The 23,142-nt window shown below is 36.9% G+C and overlaps 1 protein-coding gene across 2 annotated transcripts in view; it reads left to right on the plus strand.

The window, feature by feature from the left end:
- Nucleotides 1–21,362, plus strand: part of STT3B (STT3B, catalytic subunit of the oligosaccharyltransferase complex) — a 31,947-nt gene extending 10,585 nt beyond the window's left edge. Inside the window, exons 5-15 of one of the 2 annotated variants that reach the window (XM_026064200.1) lie at nt 1,712–1,810; nt 3,373–3,519; nt 7,314–7,362; nt 9,029–9,183; nt 10,898–11,109; nt 11,830–12,017; nt 12,504–12,675; nt 15,056–15,229; nt 16,287–16,400; nt 17,435–17,647; nt 19,673–21,362. In XM_026064200.1, coding sequence (XP_025919985.1) covers nt 1,712–1,810; nt 3,373–3,519; nt 7,314–7,362; nt 9,029–9,183; nt 10,898–11,109; nt 11,830–12,017; nt 12,504–12,675; nt 15,056–15,229; nt 16,287–16,400; nt 17,435–17,647; nt 19,673–19,753 — 1,604 coding nt within the window. In that variant the 3' untranslated portion in view covers nt 19,754–21,362. Of the gene's footprint in view, nt 1–1,711; nt 1,811–3,372; nt 3,520–7,313; nt 7,363–9,028; nt 9,184–10,897; nt 11,110–11,829; nt 12,018–12,503; nt 12,676–15,055; nt 15,230–16,286; nt 16,401–17,434; nt 17,648–17,878; nt 18,162–19,672 lie in introns of those variants that run through there. The other variant, XM_026064201.1, reaches the window with a different exon arrangement.
- Nucleotides 21,363–23,142: the final 1,780 nt, after the last annotated feature.

Below are 23,142 nucleotides of genomic sequence, written 5' to 3' on the forward strand. Positions count from 1 at the left end.
ATTATCAGCCATTTTTAAAATGGCTTTATTCAGTAGGTTAGGTGGTTGTTGACCTAATTAAAGTTATAACCATGAGAGTGGACTGCATGAAGCAAAATGAATTTAGTGTTTTTGCAAAGACTATACAAACAGTAGAACGTAAAGGAACAAGGGAAGCTGTGATGCTGTGTCACCTCGATGTATCAAGTTCCTAGCAAAGCTTTATTGCTATGTAAATTGGCTCTTTTTTCGATCCCAGGCAGGCAGATCTGGTAGCCATGTGAAAGAGATGGAAAGTAAGGGATGCATAAGTAATTATTAAATAGAAAGTAACAGTTGTAGGACCAGGCTTAAAAATGGTGATTTACAATGGTCTGACTTTAACAAATGTGAAATGTAGTGATTAATGCCAATCATTGGAGYTCCACAGGATGGCAGTGTTGTAACGCTTTCATGATACAGTGAATGATTTATTTTGTAGTGAATTCCTTGAAAATTGAATTTTATATAGCAAAAATATATTTCAGTGACATCAGAGAGAATAATCTGTAACTAGGCCAACTTCTGAAATACCGATGCTGAAAGGAATGCACCAGCAAAGGTGGCAAGTGGTTGGAAGCATCATCAGTCACTTTTTTGTGATGTTTGGCAAAGCATAAAGTACCCTGTGACCATAATCCCTGAGAGACACCACCCAGGGACTATGAAAACAGTACCGCTGGTAAATGATGTTGTCCCCAGACCTGTTCACATGGAGCTTAGCAGAGGATGTATGAGATCAGGAATCTCTTCATAAAGTCCAGGCCATAACAAAGACAATGGTCTATCGTTTGTAGGAGTCTAAAAAATCTAGGAAGTAGATTGTTGCTATTTGTCACCGAATGAAGAAAACTTCATTTGGACTTCACATCTGAAATAACCAGCCAACTTAATTGGACTCATGTCTGCTCAAAATTGGTATTTCTCTCTTCCTTCCCCACTTTCTCTCCCTTCTTTTCCTCACCCTGGAATACTTAGAACTGAAATCCTGTCAAAATAAAGTACATGAATATTTACRTAATAGTTATTCATATTACACTACTGTGTTCTTGGCTTCTAGTTTGTGTTGTGAGTCCCCATGCTTGATATGGGTCTATTAATACATATGCATAATATTTGTTTTTAATTCTGTTGCTTTTCAGTTTCTTTGCATGCCTCTGTTTTTGTATTTAAAAAAAAAAAAAAAAAGGCACACCTTACTTTTCCTAACTAGGTAATGGATTCTCTTACATGTCTTGCTTCTCTGAGGTCGTCCCTTCAGTCTTTCCTCATGTAGAAAGCTTCTTTTGTCACTTGTTACGTGAGTTATCCGAGACCTCTGCCTTCCCTCTCCCCCCACCAAAGCAAGAAAGCAAAAGAGGAAGAGGAAACTATTTCCAAGCTGGAGTGTCTTGGGTAGATGGTTTGGGTATCCTTAAGCGCAGGAGGAAAAAGCAATGCGATTAGGAACAGCAAAACTTTGCTCCTTTCTCTAAAATTGGATGCAATACGTATGTTTATGCTAGTCAAAGAAAGGATAAAGAAAAATAATTAGTACAGCCAAAATACTTAAAATGATACAATTCTGTTTGTGTCACTGCAGTTTGGGGGGTGGGGGGAAAGATGGACTCTAATACAGCACCAGGGCTTTTTGAAATGTGTGTACTCATTTATTATCTTTCCACCTTTCTCCTCTCCCCACCCCTCTTTCTAGCATATAGCACTTTCTACATTGTGGGTTTAATATTATCGATGCAGATACCTTTTGTGGGATTTCAGCCCATTAGAACCAGTGAACACATGGCAGCTGCAGGTAAGAAAACCAGATGTCTTTGTTTCCAAATGATCTGTTTGGCACAAGAAAACCTCAAACCCTGGTGGCTCTGTTTCCTTTGGTAACAAACTGAAGTGTTAAAGGAAAAAAAGGCACTATTTAGTAGCAGTGGGGAAGTTTTCCTCCCAGTTGACACATTATCCTTCTTTGTGTGAGCTAATGGAAGTAAAACACTTCTGTTACACTGGAGCATTTCCTCATTCTGACAAGTACTTATTTTACTAGTTGATAATCTCTACTGTTTTGCAATATAATGTTGCCTTCAAGCATTGTACAATTGAAACATCTGTTATTGATAAACACAGTTTTTACTGAGCAGTTTGTTTTTAGAGTTGATAGTCTTCAAAGTTAATTAGATACAAATTACTTAAATCACAATTCAGGAAAGATATTTTTAAATTACTGATTTTAAAGTAAATTAATTTTCAATAGTTGTTAAACATTCAAACATCTTGATTTCTTGTCAACAATGACCTCCATCCTAAATCTGATTTAACTAAGACCATATACGGTTTGTGTGATTATAGCTTGGTCTGTTAGACTCCTTACTTTTTTCTTATGAATAATCATTTACCAAGTTGCATTTGGGGCAGTAATTGGCATATCATTAAAATGTACCAGAAAAATATTTAAAAATTATTAGTTGAATGATGATTCTTTCAATATTCTGAATATAATGAAAAAAGTAAAGATTATCAAACCATAGGTTTGCAAATTCTGAAGAATTTTACTTGGGTTTAGCGAATAGAGTTTGTGCCTTTCTCTAGAAGTTCATACATAGTAGATTTCAACAGCATGCACCTCAATTTTATTCTTAAATTGGAGAAGGAACATAAACCTGAGTTGTGTTTTTCTTCTGTCAGCTACCAGTGAATTTTCACTGATAATTTTCACATTGATCTGGTTATATATGTTGAAATGTCCAAGATTTGGTTTTGTCTGAAACTCTTGAGCTGCCTTTTTGAGGGTGCGGGGTGCTTACCAAGTGAATTCCACTGTTACAGACACCTGAATTCTACAAAGCTATTGTTGAATCACTGGGATTTTTTTCATTAAATTCTGCTGTATTGTTCAGTAGCTTAATTCCCGTATGTTTCTATATTAGCCTTGTTTTTGTCTTGTCTGGGTTCTCTCCTTGCAACTCATTACTTCACCTAGCCAAGAGCTGTATTATACTTTTTCACTAGATCTAGGTATGTTAACCTGTGTGTTTTGTCAAAATGTAAGCAAACTSTATTCAGATGATCTTCTCCCTCACCCCAGTTTAATTTGGAGGCAAAGAGAGTAGTGGACGTTGGAGGTCATGATATTAAGCAAAGAATATTTTGGAAAGTAGTTTCTCAGTCATTGGAAGGAAGGATCATCCCTGTTAAGTATTAAAGGCTATTTGTCAGAAAGAGTAGTTTTATACTGGTTTTCAGACGTAAGGATGTACAGTACATGTATTTTTTTCTAGTTCAAATATAGCTAAACTATGTCAATTGCTACAACAGCTAGTGCTGCTTTTGAGCGTTTAAACAATAACTTCCCTCTTTCTTTAGGTGTTTTTGCACTGTTGCAGGCGTATGCCTTTCTGCAATATCTGAGAGACAGATTAACCAAGCAAGAATTTCAGACACTGTTCTTCTTGGGTGTGTCACTGGCTGCTGGTATTGTATTCCTGAGTGTCATCTATTTGACATACACAGGTAAATAACCTCCAAGGTGAAACTAGCTTTTCTTCAGAGCAGCTAACTCAGATGATCAACGTTTGGTTTAGTCTAAAGTAGGTGTTAGCAACCCCACAGCAAAGCAGTGCCCATGTAACTTATTCTTTCTGTGTATCTGAATTCACAGTGCTTTCTGTTGGTGGACTGCAGGATTCTTTCCTAGGAAAATCTGTCAATTGTCAGGCAATGTTAGTGGTGTTCCCATAATTTCTCTGATAAAACAGAAGAATAATGAATGCTCAAATTGGTTCTGCAAAGGTAATGAGCTTCAGCATGTATAAAAGCAAATACTGGGTTCTAGCTTTTATGCAAACTTAAGTTAGCTGAATGCAAGACACTTCAAAACACAGGCAAAGCTTTATGGATGCTAGAGGAATTAAGGCTTTTAAATTGGCTGAAGAGCACAGATTAATTTTATGTCAAGATAGGCACATTTAGATTAAAGAATGAGAGGTGATGAATGTTTTTAAATGTGTGTATATGTGGGAATAATTCTGTCATTACTGAAAATAAATGGGGGTACCTGCAAATATATATTGCATAAATAACTCTATAGCATTGTTGCAGTATTTCAAGCTTGTGCACGATCCACATTATGACTGTTAGATTGGAATGAAGAGCATAACTATAGTCTATTATGAAGATAAGCATAACTTATATTATAAATAGCATTGATATACAGAGATCTTCAAACTATAAAATTACTTACTTTCTGAAATACTTGAACCTGATTTCTCTGTGACTAGAATTCATCTATGTCCATCAGTTCTACTTTACATCCTCTAGTCTTTGAGGCGCTCTGTCCAAGCTCACAAAACCAAGGTTGTTCTTGCTCAGTTGCAGTCCCCAAATGCCTCACTGCCTTCTTCTGGCTCTGTGATATACTTTCTTGGTGATCTAATACCATACTTCCTTCCCCTCATCAAGAAAAAGCTATCTTGTTTTCCTAATTAAATATGTTGCCCCTGCCAAAGTTGAATTCTGCTTAGTATAAATTGTGTGATCTTAATATTATACATCATTTACAGTACCTTTTTGTCAGTCTTATTTAAAAAAAGGAAAAAAAATTTCCTGGGACCTAACTTGTTTTTATTTTAACTCATTGCTTTCTTATTCTTCCTTTTAGTAATGCTTCTAGTGTAGGTTTTTTCTTTCTATCAGTTGTTTAACAATTTGGTCCATATCATTTTTTTTAATTATCATTCTGTATTCTCCAAAAGAATACTTAGCATCTTCATGTGTCTTAGTCTTCCAAAACTTGATGGTTTATGATTTGCTTTTCAGTACGTATGAACATGTCCTACTAATATATGGTAAATATTTTCACATGGCATACCATGATAAAATTTCTCTTTTAATCTCAATGTCTTGCAAAATTTGCCTTGATTTGCAGTTTTGACTTTTTGAAATATTCACTAATATATAGGCTTCTGAATTTGACTTTAAAAGAGCTTTATAAAAAGCTGCAGTCTTTTTCAAAAGGTTGCAAGTAAAACTGGATAAATTGTAATTTCATTAATGTGTGGTAAAAGAAATGTAAAAGCCCACAGGAAGTGTATGTATATTAGCATAAAAAAGATGATACTGTTAGGGAAAAACATTTCTATGCACACTTACTCTTTCTTACTGTCATAGAGTCATAGAAATGGTGGCTCAAGGGACCTGTGGAGGTGCCCTTGTCTGGCCTCTGCTCGGAAAGGTTTTCTCCCCAGGACTAGACATTGTCAGCTGAGACTTTGTCTAACCAAAGGTTTAAAAACTTCCGTGGGTGTGTGTTCCCGTTTCTGGGCCACCTGGGTCAGTGATGCATTGCTCTCTTGGTGAGGAATTTTTTCCTAATTTTCAGACTGAACCTCTCAGGCCACAGTTTGTGGCCATTGCTCCTTATTACATCATGTCTCTACTGAAAAGAGTTTGGCTCTGCTACCTTTCTAAATGCCTTTTAAGCAGTTGTGGACTGCTATTAGATCACTGCTGAGATACTGCCTCTTCATCAGACAGAAAAACCACAGTTCCCTTGCCTTCTCCTTGTATATCGTGTAATCTAAGCTCTTGTTCATCTCTATTTTCTTAATAACCATCCTGCCCCAGAGTACCCCCAACTGGACCCTGTATTCTGGGTGCAGTCTTGTCAGCACCTGGTTGGAGGAGGTTATCTTGTGGGTTGAAGTCCTGCCATGAGACATGCCAGACACTACCCTTTATTGTGCCGTATTCACAGTATTGATGTCTGTGGGGTATTCCACTTCTTCCTAGCCGTCAACTGGATGCCAGGCTGCTGAATACTACTTTGAGCCTGTCAGTCCAGCCAATTTTCAAACCATCTAACTGTCTGTTTCTCCTGCCCATTCTTCTTCAGCTTACAAATAAGAAAGTGGAAATGATTCAAAAGCATTATTAAAGTCAAGGTATATTACATTCACTGGTCTCCCCTCCTCCACATAGCCAGTCAGTTCATCACAGAATACAGTCAGGTTGGTCAAGCATGATTTGCTCCTGGTAAATCTGTGCTGGCTATCCCTGATTCCCTTCTCGTTCTTCACATGTTTGAAAATAGATTTCAGGAGGTTGTGCTCCRTGATCTTCCCAGGGACCCAAGCTACTGGCCTGCAGCTCCATGGATATTCTCTTGCCTTCATAAAGGTGTAGCATTAGTCATTTTCTAGGCACCAGGGCCCTCCCTCTCCATGATGAAGATGGATAGTCATCACACCAGCCAACTCTTTCAGCATCCTCTGGTGAACCCTGTCTGGTCTCATGTTTTAGGTATCTCCAGCTTCTTTCTCTAAGAAGCCCATAACCTGTTGTTCCCCATCTGTTGACAGCTCCTTCTCCTTCTTGTGCAAGCAGCAGTTTGGGAGCAAGCTTTGCCTCTAAAGACTGAAGGAAAAAAATGGTGTCATCATAAAATATGAACCAAAATTTTTAAGTATCTAAATAAGATATTAAACTAAAATGTTCAGTCAGTTGATGCTAAGTTTAAATCTCAAATAGAGGAAAGACATTGCCTCCTGCACGAAGCCCTCTTAGGTAATAACAGGATCTAATTTTTTCATATTTCAGCTTATCTGTAGATGTATGTAGAAGAAGCTGAAACAGTAGCCAGGAAAGTGGAAATAAAATTTAAGAATCTTATTAAATTTTTATCTTTCATCTTGTAATGATATTCTTTTCTTGTCTTATGGTATTCATGTACTTTGAGGCTTTGTTTAAAAAAAGATGCACATAAAGCTTATCAGCCTGTCTACTAGCAGTTTTTATATTCTATGCCACAAATAGATATATCAATAGAGAAACAGTATGAAACAAGTGTTTAATTGAGCATCAATGTCTTGGCTAAAAATCATTCCCAGTTTCCAGCTCAGGCATTCAAAAAGAATTAATTGATTTCTTATCAACTATGTTTTCTTTTTGTTACATTTCTTTACAGCRTACAGATTGCTATCTGTCATATTCTTTGGGAAACATTTTAATTATTGTTGCGTCACCTTTTTTTTTCTTTTTTTTTTTTCTTGGAGGTGTGTGTGTTTGATACTGAACTGGTACAGTGTGGTCCTGTAAGAGTATGTTCTTATAAAACTAGATTCGTGGTTAGTATACTGCCTAGCATGGTAGATCTAGTTCACATATACCCAAAGGTCTAATGAATTTTTTTCTGCTTTTGTGTTACCAAGCCATCAGGGTATTTAGTTGGTGTCAAAATTTGAAGCAGTGGAAAGAATATTGCAGTTAAATACCTAAGCAGAAAAATATTTTCTCCTTGTCTCTTTCAGGTTATATTGCTCCTTGGAGTGGCAGATTTTATTCATTGTGGGACACTGGGTAAGTAGGGATAAAGGATATAAGCATTAACTATCAAGAGAATTCTACTGAAAACTAATACATGCTCCTTTGCTGTCCTCATTCTCAAACGCTTTGGTGTTTCCGTCAAGGAAAATGTAGGGGGTTTCAATTGGTTGTCTGAAAAGAGCATTTGTAGCAACAGTTTCAAGATTTTTGCAACCATTTTACCTTTGTCAGTAATTTGTCTGTTAAATTTCTTGTTTCTCCGGAGGTCTTTGAACATGTAATGGTATATTCTTCTATGGGAAACTGTAATGCTTCTTAGGATAAAATAGCTGAAAGTTGCATCAACACTTGAGGACAGATTTAAAAATGGCTAGGAGCCTTGAACTTAGCTGTTTTTCATTGTGCAACATCTTAGAAAATAACAAAGATGTTGCACATGTTCTTGCGTGTTGCCTGTTTATTATGTTTATACATCTGTTTTGTGTATACAGATGTCTACTCTGAACAGCTCTGGTTCATTCACATGTGTGGCTGYGGGTGGGTTTTTTGTTTTTGTCTTGTTTTTTTAGTTAACCTTTAAAAAATCCAGTGTTGGATTCTTTAACCACTTAAGTAATGGAAAATCTGAATAAAACTATATTTGTAGACATACAGATATTTTTGTAGGTGAGTATTTTTTTTTCAGGTGGATTTCAATTGATAGATTTTAAGATTAAAACCAAGGATAAGGAGAACTTTGCCACTYCAGTGCATCTTTCTCACACTCCAAAGTCCAGCTCACGCAGGATTCTGTACCAGCTCTGTGATAAATGTGGTGGAATAGATGTCAGTAACAGAAGCCTCACGTTTATTTGAAGAACATACAAATGTTCTTCTTTGCCTATAAATGAAGTGGCATGTGTGAATGCATATACACACACACAGAGCATCAAACTTTTGAGGGCTTGTCTACATTAGAAAATCATATTGCGTTAAAACACATTAATGCAGTTTTGAACAAGACCTAGATCTCAGTGAAGAGAAGGACATATGTTCAATACCTCACCCTTTGGTCAGGTTTCGCCCCAGATTAGGTCTGTATGTATAGCTGTCTCTTAATAGAGAACGTTTTTGTCCTTGTCCGCACTGAGTGTTTGACATGTTGTTTAGTTAACATGCCTTTCCAAGTGTAGACAAGGCCTGATTTTCAGTGTCTGAAAGAGTGTGGGGGCAACAGTAACTGGCCTGGTAGTTAGTACTTTAACTTTCTATACCAAGAAAATGAAAATATTCCTATATAGAGGAGCGCTTTTCAGATTCAATGTTGAAAACTTAAGGAGACTTACTCTCATGGATTGCTATCACTCCAAAACATAATAATAGCTTCCATAGGCGCATGTTTTCATTTGGGTGGATTTGGCTTGGTTGTTAACCATAATAGAACAAAACATCTGTAACTTTCATTCTTTTACTTAGTCTGAAAATAAGCCTTTATATTGGTGTTTTAAAATAACGCTATACACCAAATACTTCCTAAATACAGTAGCACATGGGGACCTTTTTTTTTTTTTGGTATAAGAGTTTCATCAGATCTCTGCTGAATAAAGCATTAACACTTTAAAATGCTTCCTTTTAAATGAATTTCAGAATTCCTAATGTTTGCAAGTTTTAATAATTTCATCTTTTCAAAATAATTTGAACTGAATTTTTTTTAAAAAAGGTATGCGAAAATTCACATCCCGATCATTGCCTCTGTGTCTGAGCATCAGCCTACAACATGGGTTTCCTTCTTTTTTGATCTGCATATTCTCGTGTGTACTTTCCCAGCAGGGCTGTGGTTCTGTATCAAAAACATCAATGATGAAAGAGTCTTTGGTAAGAGAAAATATTTTTAAATTGTTTTGAAAAATCTTGTCTTCAACTCAATTCTATTTTGTTGTGTTTGCTCAAAGCTAGGATATGGCTTGTATTAAAAAAGGTTTAAAAGTGATGTGTTTAAAGACAATTTTTAAGTTGCCTGCACCAAGGAGTCATTAAAACAGTTTATAAATGTCCAGTCCATACAGGGATTGATGGAATGATAAGAATATCTTTTCTGAGAAATAGGTTCAAAATACCTGTGAGTGTGGGTGTGCTCTGTGTCTAGCATGGCATGGTGTACCACATGCTGATCTCGTAAGCCGGTCTCAGGGGTCCAACATCCCCAGGCTGGTGAACACCTTGGGGCACCTGAATCTTCCTCATGTCTCTGGCACTCATCCAGGCACAGAAGGTGATGCAGAATCACCTTTCTCTTTCCAGATTTTCTGCTGTTACAGTGAACTGAATCTTGCCATGGAACAAGTGCCGGATAAGGCATAAGTCTACGGTTTTGGTGTGAGGTCTCCCTGGGTCAGTGGCAACAAATTGTTATTTGTATGAAGCTGTACCATGAAAAGCACACTTAAATGAAGCTTTTAAGGATGTGATTTGGCATTTTGGCCAAACAGGAGTGAAGATCACTCCAAACCATATGTGCTCTTAGTTTTGGGCTTTTACAGGGACAGGAGCCCTGGTCTATTATGGCTGCCCCATGGGGTTACCCTATGGCTGCTGTGTAGGATTACCCTGTGGGCAGTGAGAACATTTACTGTGCTTAATCCTCAGACCCTGGAATATTTATTCTGAGGCTTGCAATGGGTCCTGATAAAGACCAGGGCCAGGAAACTCCTTTTCAGCTAGGGCTAGGATCTTATGGCCTCCTATTGCTGCATCATCCAATTAAGTCAGCATAAAGAGACCTATGAGTGAGAATAGAGAGCCATACTACTTAACTACAAGGTGGAAAATACTTATGTAATGTAATCCGATAAATCAGTCATATGATGATTTCCGTGGCAAATCTTTCACAAAAAATGTATTATTAAACTGTAGCAAGCTAGCAATAACCACTGTACTTGAAGAATAGATTTTTCTTAACTAATGCATACAGGACTTTTCTTTTAAGAAAAGTGTTCTTAATATTCCTACTATTCTGAAAATCTAATTCGGTCATTTGAGAGAGTGAGATAACATGGTCCAGGAAAACTTGCTCCAGGATAGGGCTAGCAAAATCGTATTATTTGTCTGTATTGAATTATAATGTAGACAAGCCCCCAATTTGTTCACAGGTATCTCTAACAAATTATAACTTGATATTTATATGAAATTCTAACTCTTCCTTTTGCTTTTCCAGTTTCAATAACTTGTTTGGTCTAGGGCCTTTGGGCCATTTTAATCAAATGAAACTAGATATTATTTTTGGTGTGTGGTATTAAATTTCACTGATAATGTCTTTTCTGACAGATTATTAATGAATATCAAAATGGGGGTGTGGTATTGTTGACGATTATCAAAATGAGTTTCAGGAGAGCTTTGATGCTTAAAAAGGACATACATTGATGCATTGTATCTCTGTAAATTAAAAAGCAATGAAATAAAAAATCCGTATTCAAATTTTTGTATAAAGACATGCTCAACTCACTTCCAAAAAGAGTTTTATGGTGAGCGTGTTTGTGTGCATTCAGAATATTATTTTCTAAATGTCATCAGCAGACTTGTTTCTCTGCAGTTGCTCTGTATGCAATCAGTGCCGTTTACTTTGCTGGTGTGATGGTTCGTCTGATGCTCACTTTGACTCCGGTGGTCTGTATGCTGTCTGCAATTGCTTTCTCCAATGTCTTTGAGCACTATCTGGGTGATGATATGAAGAGGGAAAATCCGCCAATAGAAGACAGCAGTGATGAAGATGACAAAAGAAACCCAGGCAACCTGTATGATAAGGTGAGGGGAGAGAGCAAAAGTTGGCTTCTGCCTGCACTGGTTTATTTAAAAAAAAAAAAGAAAAAAAAAATCAGTGTTGGTATGGAAGGGGTTCCTTCTTGCTGACCAGTGATAAGCCTTTAACCTTAAAGTCCACAATGTTGACCAAGGTTTCCAGAGATGGCACACAGTTGCTTGCTCTCCTTAACTAGTTAGAGAAGTTCTGTGTCACTGAATGTTGCCCCTTTTGGCCAGTTGTGTTTCCTCTGAGACATAGTGAAATTAAAAGATAATAGATTTTATGGAAAGATTTTCTATACATAAACTTACTTACTCTATTCTTCCCAAAGATGATGATATTAGTTAGATGCTGGCAATTTGTTAGGCTCAGACTTTCCCCTTTTCCTAACAGTGGCTATCTGTATCTTCTCTCTTCCACCATATGTTAAAAAAGGGCATCATCACACTGACCCAAATGAAGAGCATCATGCATCAACCCTCGTATAATAGTCATTGTCTTCTGAAGGAGACTTTCTGTGAAGAATCCATTTTTACAAGTTGCTGAATTGCCAAAATAGTGCCTACCTAGTTAATTTACACTACAAATTGGTCTAGCTTTTTCCATATCCCATAACATTTATGGGATGTGTGTGGTGAAGAAAAAGCCATGAGTTCCATTGTCAAGGGTGGAGRATTATTCAGATAAAAGTTGCCCTAACATATGTGTTTGTGTTTGTTTAGGCAGGCAAAGTGAGAAAACACGTATCTGAACAGGAAAAAACAGAAGAAGGACTAGGTCCCAATATCAAGAGCATTGTTACGATGCTGATGCTGATGCTGTTGATGATGTTTGCTGTCCACTGTACCTGGGTAACTAGCAATGCGTACTCCAGCCCTAGTGTTGTTCTCGCTTCCTATAACCATGATGGGTAAGTAAGGTCTGCAGGTTTGAAAATTAATTTCTTAAGGGCAAAAACACTTCTAGTTCCTTGGGATTAGTGATTTGCTTTGCTTTCTTTTAATCACTTTTAACTATATTTAGGCACAGTTGTCACTTGAATGAAAAGTTTTTAATACTCCTTTAAAAAAAAAAATTATGTAAATACATAAAAGTAATTTATGTAAAGTTGATAAGGATAATATTTTTTAAAGTATTTAAGAGTCAGTTGGAAAAACTGGTTTATGAATATATATTCAAGTAAGAATGGATTTAGTCATATCTTCAAAAATAGTTCAGCTTCTGGCCTTCCAGCTCTCAGTGGGCTCAAACTTCTCAGTGCAGGTTGGTGACTGAATTCCCCTAAGGGAGTTGAATGTATTGGAAGGTCTTACTTGAGAACCCAGATTTAGTGTGGTGCAGCTGACTTGTTGCCAATGTTAGTATCAATATGAATAAAATAAACTCTGTTTTTCAGTACTCGGAATATTCTAGATGATTTCAGAGAAGCCTATTACTGGCTGAGACAAAACACAGATGAACATGCCAGAGTAATGTCTTGGTGGGACTATGGTTACCAGATAGCAGGAATGGCTAACCGGACGACCTTAGTTGATAACAATACTTGGAACAACAGCCACATAGCCCTGGTAAGGGTGATAATTTCCTATGAAGTAAAAACACCAAAATGTTTACATTTCAATTGGGTATGAAGTTGTAAGTGTCTGTTTATAAATAGTATAATATTAGGAAAAATTACATGGAGTGGGAAACACAGAGGTGGAAGGAACAGATTTTTGGCATTTATTAGAACTCCACTATAAAAGACTGCTTTGGGAGCTGGAGGGAGTCAGCTTTGCTTCTGGAGTTTGTGTTGTTTACCTTAAGTCTCCAAAACTTCTCTACCACTTTGGTTTTACTTCATTGTGAGAGGACAGACAACATCTAGTAGTATAACCATTTTCCCAGTGATTAGCTCTATGAAAGTTTACCTGATGCTACTTTTCCAGCAGTATTCAAATATGATTCAGTTGATCGGTCCCTTTGTTTAATGGATTTTGAATGGCACTATATAAACTGACCATGTGAAATGCATTTTCAGTCATCTTGTAAATTTGAGAAAATTTATGAATAGTAATAGAAGTGTTGCTGATTTGATGCTATTCCATCTTGAACTTGCAGTTAGACTAAGCATCTGTACATTCAATTTTTTTCACTTCTGAAGAGTAAGTTTAAGCCTTTTGCATGTATTCAAAGGCAGGGCTGTTAGCGTTGCCCTTGGTTACAGGGGGACCRTCCTGGGCAACTTAAAGACTTCTTAAAAAGAAAAAAGTGCTCCTAACTGTAGTTGGGCTGAAATCTTATTAGGTGCCATGTAATGACAGCCAGTCATCACTCAGTGGCTGTTTTTTTTTTGCCAGGGAACCTCTGCTACACTACAAGGGCAGAATGGGGGAAGAACTTGAGGAATCTAGTAGGATAGTTTTTCATCTTGCATTAGTACCTGGTACAACAGATGGACCAGATTTGCAGAAGGGCAGTGTCCAGATTAACTAATTAATGGAGCTGGTCTTTGAGCATATAAAGTCCTGTGAAAAACTGTCTTCTAGGGGGGAAAAAAGTAATATGTACAAGATTAATATATGCTTTTCATAAGGGTAGGAAACRAGCACCAGTCACAAAGAAAGCTTGGGAAATTGCACTGCTGGTGCTAATATTAGTCAAGAAGCCTTCCCCATCTGCTAAGGCACTTTTCTCCTATTTTGGTTGTTGACCTGACAATATTGGTATGTTTTAGAAACCTGTCAGATTTAAATCTCCATCTGTTTTCTCCCTTTTCTACAAGAAGTAGTATTTACTATAATGTAAACCAACAGATCCCTGCAGGAGAGGAATATCAGGTTAACCGAGAGAATATGGGACAGTCAGCTGTAATTCATAAGCACAGTAACCATGCACATTACAGCAGTTAGCAAAGATGGTCTTTTAATAAAGAAAGTTCTCCAGTGTTACTGCTGGCCCTATTGGCTTCCATTTCTAAACAAATATTCCATAAAGAGGAAGACTAAGCAATAAATGTGTTTTATAGCAAGTACTTGAACTTGTGCTTGAGGCATGCCCCCGAGATATTTGCCAGATGACTTCCTCCTGCGCAGAACAGAGTAACTTCCCATTGAGTCAGGGAATGGCCAAGAAACTGAAGTTACCAGTCTTTTGACAGACTGCAGTTTAAGCATAGCATTTCCTAATTAAGTTCTTAACTGAACAGTACCAGTTTGGATGTAATAGTATCTATATTGTAGTTGCACCCTTTTACTGCAAAAATATGTTGTTATCCTTTAAGTGCAGGAGACTCAATGGGAAATGAAATTACTGAACTGATGCCAGAATTCTCTCTTCTGTTCAGGAAAGTAGGCAGTACGGAGGAGGTTTTGGATACAGCTTTAGAAAGTGGGTTTTTTGTTGTTTTTTTTGTTTTTTGCTGACCAAAATGGTTACATTTTAATTAAATGATGTTGCAATTCTGGCATTTTCTCTGCATAAACTTCCCCCAAATTCAACACGGAGGATGCCTGCATGCTACACTACTGAACATAGCTGCTTCATTAGTGAAAGACAGAGCTCAGGAAAAATACCAAGCAATTATTAACATTTCAAATAATTTATTCACCTTAGGCTGTGTCTAAACCTTTGATTAGGTACTTTATCTGGCACACTAACTTATTGGCAATACAGCTGTGATTTGAAAAATCTGTGGGTGCCACAAAAAGAAAACCATAATGTTACATCTTATACTCGAAACCTCACTTCAACAGGCACTGCTTGTCTTATAGAGGAGAAAATATTTTGGTTTAGGTTGAGGTTTTGAGTTTCTAAATAGATACAATGGGCTTTCTTTATCTAGAATTCAAGTATGGGCTTTGGTTGATTAAGTATGTATTTTTGGACTTTGGTCTTACAGGTTATTGATCTGAGGATCTGTCCTGTAGCAGCTATACAGACACTTAAGATATTTTTGCTATGATACAGGTGGGAAAGGCAATGTCATCAAACGAGTCAGCAGCATATGAGATCATGAGGAGTCTGGATGTGGATTATGTTTTGATTATTTTTGGCGGTGTGATTGGCTATTCTGGTGATGATATCAATAAGTTCTTGTGGATGGTGAGAATAGCAGAGGGGGAACATCCCAAAGACATTCGGGTGAGTGGCCAGTATAACTGGAGTGTTTTGGGCTGAATACATTATTTCTATTATGTTTATCTCAGTACTTTTGTTTGTTTGTTTTAACCTTTGTTTACATTGCTGCTTTTCTGGTGGTGCTTATCACAGTGGAGGGAAATCTGTACTACATACTGCAATTTTATTTGAAAAATGTGTTATGGGTTGTTTTCCTAGAACAGTAGGAGTGCAGAGACCTGTAGCCCAGTTTCTTTCAATATTTATGGTTTTGAAAGGTCAGTAACCTCAAAAGCTTTTCACTTTTTTGCATGATACTAAAAGTACAGGATATATTCTGTAATTCTCGTGTGTCTCACTATGCACCTTCATACTTTAAAAAAAAAAAAAAGTAGGAATGTTCAGAATGCTTAAACAGTTGGCATTTTGCAGTTCTTCGAACTCTGTAATAGCAGGAGACAAGTTGAAGTGTGAATATTTACTTATATAGAATTTAAGTTATTCAAATATTTCAGAGATTGCAGAAATCCGTAGTAATATTTGCTTAAGCCTAACAAAAACTTCTAGATACTGAGCACAGGCTTAAGGGAGTAGCCTACATGGGTGACTAGTTTCATCTTGGGCCAGAAGATGAAAATGGCAGGAAATTTTTCGTTAGACACTGTGCACACATGAAGTTTACAGTAACATTACAAACCCGGTATATTCACAATGCAGTGCTTTTCACCTTTCTAAAGAATAATTTTGGTAGATGCCAAACTAACGTTTTTCTTGCATATTAGGATTATTTTTCCAGTAACTGTTTACTGTGAAGTGACAAAACTTATATCAGGACAATAAAATGGATTCAGGAAGATTGTTCCACTGGGTTTTGGGTTACAAGGAGGTGGTTTTACTTTGCCTTTAATGAGGCAACTTTTTGTTTGTTTGTTTCAGGCTAGCTTGAATCTACTTTTAAATTGTAGAAGTCAGTTTAGATACTTTATAAAGGGTTGGAGGGCTTTGTGGAGAAAGGAATGAGAAATGACTTTGAAGACGGATTACTTTATATTGACATTTTGTTTCTTTTTCATTTTCAAAGGAAAGTGATTACTTTACTCCTCAGGGAGAATTCCGGGTAGACAAGGCAGGTTCTCCAACTTTGCTGAACTGCCTCATGTATAAAATGTCATATTACAGATTTGGAGAGATGCAGGTTAGTGGTTAAAATTCTACTGAATCTCAGCTAAAATGTAAGAAAACAAATGCTATTTTGATGCATTTTCCATCTTTTGATTATTGAGTGTTGTTCATATTAGCAGAATGAAAGGTAAGAGACAAGCATGGTCTCCTGACAACCTTTAGACAAAAGCACTTGTGCTGCCAACCTAGACTTGCACTTTGCTTTTTGCTGTCCTTCACATTGCCTCAGACAAGCCACTTAATTCCATTATGCAGTGTGCTTGCTCAGGCATTAATATTTAGATTGTGGGAGGGTTTATGCTTGTTTTTTGTAATAGCAACACACAAATGGAAATGTTAATTGTCTTTATTTAATGTAAGTCAGAACCTGATTTCTATTCAAGTCACATCAGTGTATTAAACAACACTACACTATATAGTAGGAGCATAATTCTCAGTTATCAGTCCCCTTTGGAGTCATCAAGCACAGATGTAGGCAGCTAAATCTGCCGTTTGCTTTTTTCCTTTCCTGTTTTTCCCCTCAAAGGGCCCTTCATTCTGATATGTTAGCACAAGATTCATTTATTGACTACAACTTTGAGTCCAATGGATCTTATACTCTTAACACAGGAGTTAAATTAAACTGTTAAACATAAGATGAACTATCAGATCTGTATGGAAAAACGTGAAAGTGCAAACTGTTTCAATRTACGAGAGAGTGGAGAGTACAAGTGAGCAGCTATGCTAAAAAGCCACCACAAGCTGCTCTACCTCAGACTTTCACTTGAATAGCTTCACTTCTGAATGAGGAAATTATATTCCTATTGAGGCAGTGCTGTCTCCCGAGTCATGTGTAGAAATAAGGCTTTTTTGTCTCTCTTCCAATTGTAAAAATTAACTGAGAGTGTTTTTTATATAGCAAATAACCGTTTTAAGAAAAGTGTCATCCTCTAACTAGACCAGAGAAAATAGTTGACGTGTGGTACAAGGTATGGAGCCATACCTCAGTTTGCCACGATGCATGTTTTGAGTTTTGTCTCAAACTGATACGCAACTTGAATTTTACAGCTGGATTTTCGGACACCCCCAGGATTCGATCGTACACGCAATGCTGAGATTGGCAACAAGGACATTAAGTTTAAACATTTGGAGGAAGCCTTTACATCAGAGCACTGGCTTGTTAGAATATACAAGGTGAAACAACTAGACAACAGAGAGACATTGGATCATAAACCTAGAGTAACCAACATTGTACCGAAACAGAAGTATTTGTCAAAGAAGGTGGGTTCCCAGTGAAGTAACTCAAAGGGGTCTGGAGATGGCAGTTTATTTTTAATAGTGAATCACATAGCTGGTGAATTATGTATTTCCAATAGCCAGAATGTTACGGATACTGTTCATGTTAGTGTCCAATATCAGACCTGCCTGCTGGTAATAATTGTTAATTTACTGTCTGCTTAACTTAAAAGCATGTGAAGACAAAAGGCTAGATTTTTATTTATTTTTTTTTAGGCAGAATGCTAACTGGAAATAAGAGTGTGTCACTGGCTGTTACAATTCTTAAGTCTTCATGTAACTGGAAGTATAATCTCTGAAGTACATCAATTCATGTTTCAGTAACTATGGCTCACTAAGTAAAATAATGTGGAAGTTGCTTTCTGACTGTTTGAAAGTAGTGATGCCTAGAAGTTTAAAAATGGCAATTTTGTATGAAATAAATTAAATATGAAACTTTTGTTGACGGAACTGAAGTGTCTGGCTGCTTACTGTTTGAAGTCATCTTAATGTTTTTATACCTGTTAGTTGTGGTGTGCTACTTCAGCCTATTAAGATAGATGTGCATCAGGGGAGTTGGGAAGAATCTTAGCAGCCCTGTCCTTTATAACATGTATATGCAAATATATATTACAAAAAAATTCCAGAATCCTGTCAGAAATGAATGTTTAATAAATTGAACTAGTATTAAATAGTACTAAATTTATACTGCTCCATAGAAGTAAAAGTAAGGAATGTTAGAGGGGACTGCTAGTGGTAAAGATGCAAGTTTATGTGAATTTGATCAAGTTCATGCTATGAAGTATTTCAGACTGGAGTTGCCAGTGGAACTAGACTTATTTTTAAAAAAAATTATAAACTTTACTGTGGCCATCATACACTTACAGTGTAACTTCTGATCTTAGGTAACAAGCAAGGCTACATTTATTAGCGATAGATGCATTGGCCACACTTAAGCTGTGCATGTGTCAGTTCTCTGCCTAAAGCCAGGGAAAAAGTTGATGTAAATTCTGATCCATCACCCATTCTTGCAGTACATACAAGCTCTACTTCCCATTAAGAAAGCAGAGAACCAGCAAATAGCATGGGTTGAATGTCTAAACTAGGATTTCTTAAGTACATGAGGCCCTGTAGTAGCTACAAGTTTCATAACAGTGCTTCCTTACTGGAAATTCAGTCCATTTTCTGTCACTTGCATTTTAAGGGTGACATTGCTCAAAATTCAGAGGTATAAAATGTCTGAATATTAAATATTAGTCTCTGACTTTATAAAAATGCTCATTAGCCAGCATAACAAAAAGAAAAAAATTACCTCTAATTGACACAAGAGAGCAAGCCTGCTAGTAAGCATAGCAAGTGTGGGAGTTGCTTACTTTCTAATTTGTTCTGGTAGGCAAGTTGAATGAACAATACTACCTGCTAAGAATTAACTGCAACTATGCAACATTAACTTTAATATTAGGAAGGACCAACATGAATGCATCCCCTCATCACCACTTAGAAGAAGAGAAATCTAAAATACACTGATAAGAGTACATGAGTAGAAAGAGCTAACTAGTCTACAGACTTAACAGCAGAGGACTAAAGACTACAATGTGATTCTTTCTTTTTTTTGAAGAATACTCCTTTGAGCAAATAATATCTTGCTCTGTATTAAGAGAGTCAAAGAGAGTAAAAGATGCAAGAATGTACCCCCCCCAGCAAAAACAACATTCTACATCACTTTTGCTCTTTGGGCATGTTAGAGATTTATGTTAGCTTACTGTGAATTTTGCCTCAGCACAAGCTTCAAAAACAATTGTACATGTCTGGTGTACGGGGCTTGCAAAAGTACAACTTGCACAAAAGCAGATATTGGGCATGAATTAACAATCCCAAATTTAAACATAATAAAGAGATAATACTTAGCTGAGGATTCACCATCTAGGCTCTTTAAATAAATCTAAAGATCAGACAGGGAAATGCACATTATTAAAATGGGGTCAAGACTAAATCACTGACTAATACATTGTATTCTGTTTTTCTTTTTAGACCTCCAAAAGGAAGCGTGGCTACATTAAGAATAAACTAATTTTAAAGAAAGGCAAGAGACCGAACAGGAAGACAGTTTAAATACACTGTTCTGATTGCTAATACGAAGCAGTTGTCCTTGAGATAACCAGTCTTTGCCTTTAGCTCAAGTCATGTTTCACAGCAACATGAGGGTACAGAACCATCATTGGTCCAGATTATTGTACAAAACTTTCAGGCAATGTCTGATTAAAAATATTGGCTTATTGAGAACAGCTGTTTTAGATTTGTAATGTGAAGCAAGACAGAGCTGCTGCCCAAGTCTAGCAGCAGGGTTGTTTTTTTTTTTTAATTTTTATTGGTACATATTATCCTTTAAATCTGAGAATTTGGACTTACTGCACCAAAGAACCCTGTAATTTGGTCCTTGGCACATGCATACTTGTCAATCTTTTTTGGAAGATACTGTTTAGCTGAATAGCAATATGTAAACTGGAATGGTGACATTTAAAATGACTTATTTTCAACAATTAAGAGGAAATAAATAGAGATCTCTTAAATTAAACTTTTAAAATAATTAATTTGCTCCCATGATTGTTTTTTAATGGTTTCTTTAAACATACTTTTGCTGCTGGTTGGTTTTGATTTGGAGTGTAAAGAAGCAAAGCTGCAGTTTTTCACAAGAGATGACAAGACATGTTACATTAACTGGTTGGTTGATAGTTAAAGTTGGACAAGCTGCTTTTGTTTAAAATGTGATTGCAGTATTTGCTGCCTTACACTATCATTTCATAAGGTAGACAAGGCAAATCTTGCACATTGTAGATACAAGGGCTAAATTTGTATCCTCCTGAAAATCTGAAATGACAGTAATGAATGCTAGAGTAACATACAGCTGATCACGAGAGAGCAGTTGGTGCCTCAGAATGGAAATTAAACTGTCTTCACAAAATGTTTACATTGGTAAAACAAGTACAGCCTGTTTAAAAAAAAAAAAAAATTGACAGGTATTTAAAAAAAACAAACACTTTTCTGTGGCTGTCAGAGGTAGAGGGTTTGCAACATGACCTCTTCCCCCCTACCTCCTCCTGTGAGGGTAAGTTTTCCTGGAAATCTATTTCTCTGCATTTTTATTTAGAGTGCTTAAATGAATTGAAGAAATTCCTGCCACAGTGCTATTTGCTTTGTCTGTCTTTTATAATGTTGTTTTTTTTAATGGTGAAAACTGTCAGATTAAATGCACTAAAATATAAATGGAGACTGAACATGTTCACTTTCCAGCTATAGGAAAACTTTATACAGACTTGAAAAATCTTAAYAAAATGAAAGAAAGGGTTTTGCAGTTTGTTTTCCTGCCACAGGATGTAACTTTTTTTTATAGAAACTAAACTTACATCAGTGATTTGATGCAAAATGCAGAATAGTATGTACCTTTCATGAAGAAAATGTAAATTTACAATGTTCGGTGAGAATGTTACTGCTGACTTCTTTCCCAAGATGTAGAATTTTTTTTTTGATTTATGAACTCATTTTTGACTCAAACTGTTTATACAGACCAATACTACAGCTGCAGCATTTTCACAAAGGTAACAATCTGGATTTCTGGCCCCTTGTCATTTGGAGATTTCTTTTTACTTTGTTGCTTTAAAGCTCAATGCAGACCAGTTGTTGACTGTAGGGGAAAATAAAGTTAATTCAAGTTTTGTGTTAAGGGTGTCACGTTGCTTCTGTTGTGATTAGCTTGAAAACATGTTCCAAATAGTCTAGTGGTAACTTTAAGTCATTCAACCTCCATAATACAAATTTGCTGACCTCGTATGAGATTGCTGCAGTGGAGCCACAGCAGCTCCTTAATGTCCTTCCAGTTTAAGTTAAAAGTAGGACCTCTGCTGTGATGAGAATCCAAGGTGGCTGTAGCATCTTCAGAGAGCAGCAAGCAGGCCTCTTTCCCAAAAAATGCATCCAGCAGTGTTTCCTGCTAGCATCTGGAGAAGCTCAGGCTGTTGTATTTGCTTACATGCAAGCAGAAGGGGTGAGTGTATGATGCATAATTTGTAATGTCTTGCTTTTACAGCCTGCCCCCCTCAATACCAGTAAGAAATAACAAAAATTCTCTTTAAGTATCTTTACAGCTCTGTCAAAAATTGTTTTACATCTTAGCTGACAAGTGTTCTTTTAAACAGAGCCAAAATAAGTTAATCTTATCTGATTGTATAGCATTTTTAAAACAACTTGAAAGAATGCTAAGCTAATGCTGAGGAAAAAGGTCAAGTCAGCCTGGATTCAAAGTTGCCTGCCACTTGCTTGAGCCTTCTCAAGTCTGCTATCTAGGAGGAACCTTGAAGATGTTATGTATTTCAGGGAGAGGAGAAATCACTTTGAAGTCATTAAGGCAGCCACTTTAAAAAAAATTGCTCCAAGGAAAGATGACAGGCATCATATGACTTGCATCCAAGTTACCTGGTTCTTCAGCTGCAGCTGAGAATTATTCAGCCAAAGTAGTGTCTAGCTCACCTCTCAGGAGAGCACAACCACACCTGTACCAGCAAAGGAAAATACTTGCATCTTGCATCCTTATCAATCAAACCTATGTTACACACTAGTTTATTTCCTTAGTTAGAGGCCAGCCTTCAGTTATTCTGCTAGGCCAAGAAAAAGGCTTATTACTTTTGGCTTTGGCTGAAGCCCTATGGCCTTCAGTTGCTAAGAAAGTAAAAAGGCAAGTGTCTAGAAGCCAGTATTGCTAACTTTTGTATCACTTAATCATCACTGTTGAAAGCAAAGAACACGGACAGTACTATTGGTTATCCCAGGAGAAATTACTTGATTTGTAGAGGTAATTCCATACGGGGGGGAATTTAGTTGAATATCTTGATATATTTACTCTTGAAAAAAGTTAACTGCTTTGTGACTTAGCCCTCTCTACATATCAATCAGTCTTGTTATCAATAAAAACTGAAATCATACTCTGCTGTGACTAAAACTGTCAGTGATTTACATAGGCCAAAGGGGCAACCTTGTTTGACATAACATAATCAAAGCTCCCAGGAGCTCTGTTTGTTTGCAAGAGCTTCCTGCTCACTGAGGCTGCTAGCACCCAGTTTATGTAGAAGCCCTCTGGTAAATGGACCAGCTAGTGGTAGTCTGAGGAACTAAATATGACCTGCAAAGTACTCAAAATATGGGACAAATTTAAAAACACCACCTTTGGGCAAGAAAACAGCAATTTTAATGACTAGGTTCCTCCAAGGTTAAGACAAAGCTATTTTTGACACTTCAGAATGCATGTTTTCAGCTTGTGCTGGCTAGACAGCCAGAAAATCTAGGGTACAGGGTGTGTGTGTGTGGGAGGGGGGGGGKTTGTCCTCCTCACTTACCATATCTATCTGTGCTGTTCACTGAGAAAAGTTACTTGGATGCCTAAATAGTAGCCCATCCTGGCTTTTACCCGACAACTAAAGATCTCTCTAGCTTAGTCATATTACTTATTT

Source organism: Apteryx rowi, unplaced genomic scaffold (genome assembly GCF_003343035.1).
Source record: "Apteryx rowi isolate R43461 unplaced genomic scaffold, aptRow1 scaffold_210, whole genome shotgun sequence".
Taxonomy (NCBI): domain Eukaryota; kingdom Metazoa; phylum Chordata; class Aves; order Apterygiformes; family Apterygidae; genus Apteryx; species Apteryx rowi.